The following is a 6,794-nucleotide window of genomic DNA, read 5'->3' as shown; positions in this document are numbered from 1 at the left end:
ATAGTTTACGAAATGTCTTCACTCCTTTAAGCCAAACTGGGATTTTAAAAAAAGGAAAAAAAAAAAAACCATCTTAATCCATTTTCTTTAAAATTCCATTTTCTGCATGGAGTTTTGCAACTAATACTGGCAAAGTTGAGGATGCTTTGCAAACTAGACAGTGCAGCCTTTGGTCAACTGTCAGGCAAAGGGGAAGGTAGAAAAGGCAGAGTTCTGGGCAGCTTGAGGTTTGGGATACAGGAGATAAAGCACTCAGACTCTAACGCCCAAAACATAAAGGCCCTTTAAGAAAAATGATCCCTAGCTGGTACTGAATAGTTCTGTTCTCAAAAGAGATGTACTTTCTTGTTTTGGTCATTCGTTAAAAGAAATAGTCCCACTTTTCCTCTTCTCAGTGGTTTAATGGTCCTCACTGCCAGAGGTATGAATTTATTCAAACCATGCAGATGTCATAGTTTCTGTTTTTAAAAAAATCAGAGCTTCAGATAAACATTCCTACTCATCTACCTATATGACTCCTTTGATCACACGCATTACACACACAGCAATGAAAACACAATACTACTAGGAAGTATCATTGGTTATGTAGCTGAGATAAACTATAACAAATAATGAGGTAACGAAGTTGTCTTCAGAGTTTGCCAGGAGGCAAACTGAGGTAGATAGTCAGCAAAGGGGCTTTCAAGTCTTCCCTTTGCTCCAGTGATATATTTTACAATCCAGTCAAACATCTCGACTGTTCTTTCACATTGCTGACGATGAAACATTCAAATTACACAAGTTTAAAAATAATAATAAAAAAAAAACACATTCAAAAAAAGTTGAAAAACCCCATAAAGATATCAAGATTTTCACAAAAGGCTTTGGCTCACTGTTCATTGTCCTTCGAACAGACTTACTGGTGAGAATACCTGAGCATGGCCGTCTAGATTGGAAAATCATTTTTATCAAAGTATAGCATGGCAGATGGTGGCTGCAGAACTGAGGAGGAAGTCTGCTCAGTAACGGATGACCCAGCAGGGTCTTCACACTTCCCCATTGTGGAATCTCCACCTGAATCACTGCCAGTGAAAGAATCAGAGGTTGGGGGGAGTGGTACTTATAACTGAGGACAGATGTATCTCATCGTTGGACTCATGAGAGAACCGTCCAGAATCCCCAGTCTCGTGGCTGCCTTCACTATTTGCTGAATGTTCTGTATCAGCTGCAACACCAAAGGGTCTTGAGAAGCTGGCTGTCTGACCTGGGGAGCTGGGGGAGTCTTCATCACTGATTAATACAGTGGTGCCTGGCTGGTAAAAGCAGATGGCTGGAGTAAATCTTCTTTGAGGCTAGACAAAAAAAGATAAAATGGCAATGAGAGTCCAGACTGATAAAATCCATGAGCAAAAGCTCATCAGGTCCCCTCAGATGGGTAGGAGCACATCAGAATTACCTGTGGCAAGCGAAGTGTCAAATGCTTCTTCAGTGCTTTTGATGCACCCTCCTGCTCCTATCCCTTTCCGCACTGACCCCACCCCCCACTGAAAACCACAGCTCTGATGACTATTCCAACTTCTATTCAGTTATCATTCACCTCACTCTCCACAGAGTCATGCCCCAAATTAATAAAATCACAGCCATGAAGAACACAAAAAAATTAAAATAAAGTATGAATTCACATTTTCCTCTTTTTTAACCATCATTTCATATATCATGCATTGCGAAAATTTTTTCTCACTTGGATAGGTTACCTGTTCAACTTGTATCTTCTTTGAATCTCGGAAAAAAAACCATTTTTTCTTAGAGTTGTTTTTAATTATAGGACCATAGCTATTAATTATCAGGTCAGTTCCTCCCTGAGGAAATAAAAGAGGGGAAATGTAAAATATCTTGGTATCACAGATTTCACTTTATCACAAGCAGTGCATACTTTAACTTTGACTATATGCTTTACATTTCCCTTTAATTTTACCTTTATTTTAGATTCAGGGAGTACATGTGCATGTCTGTTACATGAGTATATTGTGTGGTAGTAGGGACTGGGCTTCTAGTGTACCCATTACCCAAATAGTAAACATTAGTACACAAAATGCTTAAATGTTAACAAAAATGATCATAGATGTCATTATTTCTTCTTTAAAACAGGCAGTACAGCTGGCACAGTGGCTCATGCCTGTAATCCTAGCACTTTGGGAGGCCGAGGCGGGTGGATCATGAGGTCAGGAGTTCAAGGCTGGCCAGGCCAAGACAGTGAAACCCCATCTCTACTAAAAATACAAAAATTAGCCAGGAGTGGTGGCAGGCGCCTGTAATCCCAGCTCCTCAGGAGGCTGAGGCAGAGAACTGCTTGAACCCAGGAGGTGGGGGTTGCAGTGAGCCAAGATCACGCCATTGCACTCCAGCCTGGGCAACAGAGCGAGACTTCCATCTTGAATAAAAACAAACAAAACAGGCCGGGCGCGGTGGCTCACGCCTGTAATCCCAGCACTTCGGGAGGCCAAGGTGGACAGATCACGAGGTCAGGAGATCAAGACCATCCTGGTTAACACGGTGAAACCCATCTCTACTAAAAATACAAAAAAAATTAGCCGGGTGTGGCAGCGTGAGCCTGTAGTCCCAGCTACTGGGGAAGCTGAGGCAGCAGAATAGCGTGAACCCAGAGCCGAGATTGCACCACTGCACTCCAGCCTGGGTGACGGAGCAAGACTCCGTCTCAAACAAAAACAAAACAAAACAAAACAAAAAACAGGCAGTACAACATAGGGTATTTGTTAGTGGTCAAAACAATATAAAAGATTTTTAAGATTTAAAGTATATATTCCAAAACACATTAAGATATATATATATATGTGCTATATATTCCAAGACTTATTTTCAAATAGTATAGCAAGGAAAAAGTATATAAAGATATGAAATTATCACATTAACAATTATTAATCTGTATATTCTGTACATTATTCTCTCAACCTTTCTGTATGTTTGAAAATGTTAAAAAGCAGATGGGGATAAAAAACCCATAATGAACCCACATATGCTCAACAAAATGACATTAGATGGAGTATCAACTCTAGGGCTAACCCAAGGGAATTAAGAGATTCTCCAAACATGTTTCTCTCCTTCACTTCAGGCCTCTACCTCTCTGCTCCTTTCATTTTAGTTTCTTTTTTTCCCTGCAACATCCTCCCCACTCTGCTTCTCTCCTAACCTCTCTCATATCTACTTTCAAACTAGTAATAATACAATCACAGTATATATATTAGTACTTTTTTTTTTTTTTTTTTGTGAGACAGAGTCTCGCTCTGTCGCCCAGGCTGGAGTGCAGTGGCCGGATCTCAGCTCACTGCAAGTTCTGCCTCCCAGGTTTACGCCATTCTCCTGCCTCAGCCTCCCGAGTAGCTGGGACTACAGGCACCCGCCACCTCGCCTGGCTAGTTTTTTTCTATTTTTTAAGTAGAGACGGGGTTTCACCGTGTTAGCTAGGATGGTCTCGATCTCCTGACCTCGTGATCCGCCCGTCTTGGCCTCCCAAAGTGCTGGGATTACAGGCTTGAGCCACCGCGCCCAGTCCTTTTTTTTTTTTTTTTTTTTTGAGACTGAGACAGAGTCTCGCTTTTGTTGCCCAGGCTGGAGTACAATGCTGGGATCTCAGCTCATCACAACCTCTGCCTGCTGGGTTCAAGCAATTCTCCTGCCTCAGCCTCCCGAGTAGCTGAGATTACAGGCATGCACCATCACACCCAGCCAATTTTTGTATTTTTAGTACAGATGGGGTTTCTCCATGTTGGTCAGGCTGGTCTCGAACTCCTGACCTCAGGTGATCCGCCTGCCTCAGCCTCCCAAAGTACTGGAATTACAGGCATACCGCGCTTGGCCTGTATTAGTACTTTTTAAGCTCATTTAAAAGTTTTAGGTTCTAATGTTTTAGATTAATCTGAAGTAAGTTGAATGGATTAATTTGTATTAGAAAGTAAAACCTAAATTAGGCTGCAAACAAACAAAAGAGAAATAGCAAATACTCATTTATTCATATTCACCTATAATATGTATTGTATACAATGTTGTACTAGATACAAACAAATTATATCTGTTGAATATAACTCATAAAATTTAATAACAAAACTGCCTGAAATTTTGTTATACTTCTGTTATTCTAAATTTTAGGAAATGATAAAGGAAAAATAATTTATAACAGGGTTTGGCAAACTTTTTCTGTAGAGGGCCAGATCATAACTATTTTAGGCTTTGCAGGCCACATATGGCCTGTGTCACATCACCACCACCTTTTTTTTTTTTTTGTAAACAAACTTTACAAACGTAAAAAACAGCTGGGTGCGGGGGCTCACGCCTGTAATCCCAGCACTGGGAGGCCGAGGTGGGCAGATCATCTGAGGTCAGGAGTTTGAGACCAGCCTGACCAACATGGTGAAATCCCATCTCTACTAAAAGTACAAAATTAGCCAGGCATGGTGGTGCACGCCTATAATCCCAGCTACTCAGGAGCCTGAGGCAGGAGAATCGCTTGAACCAGGAGGCGGAGGTTGAGGGGAGCCGAGATCGTGTCATTGCACTCCAGCCTGGGCAACAAGACTGAAATTCCATCTCAAAAAAAAAAAAAAAGTAAGAAAACAGTCTTAGCTCAGAAGGTAGCCACACAAAAACAGGCCCCAGTCTAGCCTGGGTGGGACTTTTTGCTGACAACTGATTTACAGCATATTGGTTGTGGGAGCTATTGCAGTAACGTACAATATCTAAAGTTGTAATGTGACTAAAAGTAATTTTAAAAGGTATTGTTCAGAATGCTTACAATAGCACTATTATTATATATACTGGAAAGGACATGAAGTAACTTCTTCCAATGGTGTTTCTCTACTATACCCAACTTTCTTCAGCCATGAAATGAAGGATCTTGAGGCACCTATTTAGATGCTCCATATTTTTAAAAATATCATTCATACTTGGGATGTTCTGATGAGCAATTAAGTTCAACAATCAGCCAAACTCAGTCAAATGGATTAACAAAATGGTGACCACCCAGTAAATACAGGTCAGTCCACATTACAGTAAATATAGACTAATGACCATGGTGTTCTTGGTTAAGACAACTTCACTCCATATAATCTCATCTAACTTTTGTTACCTCCTCACTTTTTTCTATAACTCTTTCTCACCTTTTATCTACCCTCACCGTTTTCCCCCTAAATATTTTATGTAAGGAATGATCTGGGTAACATTTCAATATTTCATTAATAAGAGTATTGATATAATATATTCAACATACAATTTTGGGGGAAGTACATTTTACACACACAGGGAGGAGGAATGGAAGAAAGGCTTATGCAGCAAATCCTGCAGCTCAGTACCTTTGCATCAATGAAGTTGTTTGGCATGATCATTGGCATTAAAGATTCTTCATTTCCTACAGCTCCTTCCTGGTTCTTTCCTACCTCATTTCCACTAGCTAAGGAGGCACTGGTACGAGGTAACTGTTGAGTTCCATTCTGTGCCGTCTTGGAGGCAGATGATTTCCTAAAACATTGGCAAAGAAGAGGAAGTCTTCTAGTTTCATAGAAGATACAGGTAAATGAACCACCTGGCCTATCAACGAAACTTTGTAAGCAATTAGGTTCTTTAATACCCATTTCTCAAATATTTTTAGAATCGAATATTAGATTTTAACTTACTGCTGCAAACTTTTATTATTTGAAGAGGCATCTTTATTTCTTTTTGCCTCGATGTCTACTTAATATAAAATTATTCTCTATAATTACTGTTGCTTATTCATAATTTGTGCAGAAATTATAATTTTTAACTTATATTTTCTCCTTAAGGTCTGAGGATTATTACAGTAGCATAACAATTCACTTTCCAATTATTGACGGTAAATTTAGAGTAGTTCTTCAAGATTTAGGCAGTACTAAACAATGTGCATAAATATTTTATTAAAAAATTCTTTTTTTTTTTTGAGACGGAGTCTCGCGGTCTTCCAGGCTGGAGTGCAGTGGCGCCAACTCGGCTCACTGCAAGCTCCGCCTCCCGGGTTTACGCCATTCTTCTCCTCAGCCTCCCGAGTAGCTGTGACTACAGGCGCCCGCCGGCACGCCAGGCTAATTTTTTTGTATTTTTAGTAGAGATGGGGTTTCACTGTGTTAGCCAGGATGGTCTCGATCTCCTGACCTCGTGATCCGCCCGCCTCGGCCTCCCAAAGTGCTGGGATTACAGGCGTGAGCCACCGCACCTGGCCTTAAAAAATTCTTAAAGTGAGAAACTTGGACAATAAAACTAAGGTAGCTCAATATACACAAAAATGTTAGAACTATTTCATTAACATAATGTTTTTGAGTAGTATGTTTCTATGTAGAAATACAAAACATATAGAGTAAACTGAAAAATCTATGCTAACGGAGGGAGTCTAATGACGGGGATTACCTAAAACATCGTGTATTTGACGCTGACTTTTTTTTTTTTGGGGGGGTCTTGCTGTGTCACCCGGGTTGGAGTCCGGTGGCCGGATCTCAGCTCACTGCAAGCTCCGCCTCCCGGGTTTACGCCATTCTCCTGCCTCAGCCACCGGAGTAGCTGGGACTACAGGTGCCCGCCACCTCGCCCGGCTAGTTTTTTTTTGTATTTTTAGTAGAGACAGGGTTTCACCGTGTTAGCCAGGATGGTCTCGATCTCCTGACCTCGTGATCCGCCCGTCTCGGCCTCCCAAAGTGCTGGGATTACAGGCTTGAGCCACCGCGCCCGGCCAACGCTGACTTTTTTTAATTAAAAAAAAAAACAACCTTAAGAAAATAAATGAGGCCGGGCGCGGT

The 6,794-nt window shown here is 41.0% G+C and overlaps 1 protein-coding gene across 1 annotated transcript in view; it reads right to left on the bottom strand.

Moving 5' to 3' along the window:
* Positions 1–461: 461 nt before the first annotated feature.
* PRTG (protogenin) overlaps positions 462–6,794 on the bottom strand; it is a 125,291-nt gene continuing 118,958 nt past the window's right edge. Inside the window, exons 18-20 of the mRNA XM_026455059.1 lie at positions 5,343–5,508; positions 1,734–1,838; positions 462–1,331 (exon numbers count right to left, since the gene is read on the bottom strand). Of these exons, the coding sequence (XP_026310844.1) occupies positions 1,077–1,331; positions 1,734–1,838; positions 5,343–5,508 (526 nt within the window). The 3' untranslated portion in view covers positions 462–1,076. The remainder of the gene's footprint in view (positions 1,332–1,733; positions 1,839–5,342; positions 5,509–6,794) is intronic.

This window comes from Piliocolobus tephrosceles, chromosome 6, assembly GCF_002776525.5.
Source record: "Piliocolobus tephrosceles isolate RC106 chromosome 6, ASM277652v3, whole genome shotgun sequence".
NCBI lineage: Eukaryota > Metazoa > Chordata > Mammalia > Primates > Cercopithecidae > Piliocolobus > Piliocolobus tephrosceles.
This window is presented reverse-complemented; position numbering and strand designations above follow the sequence as displayed.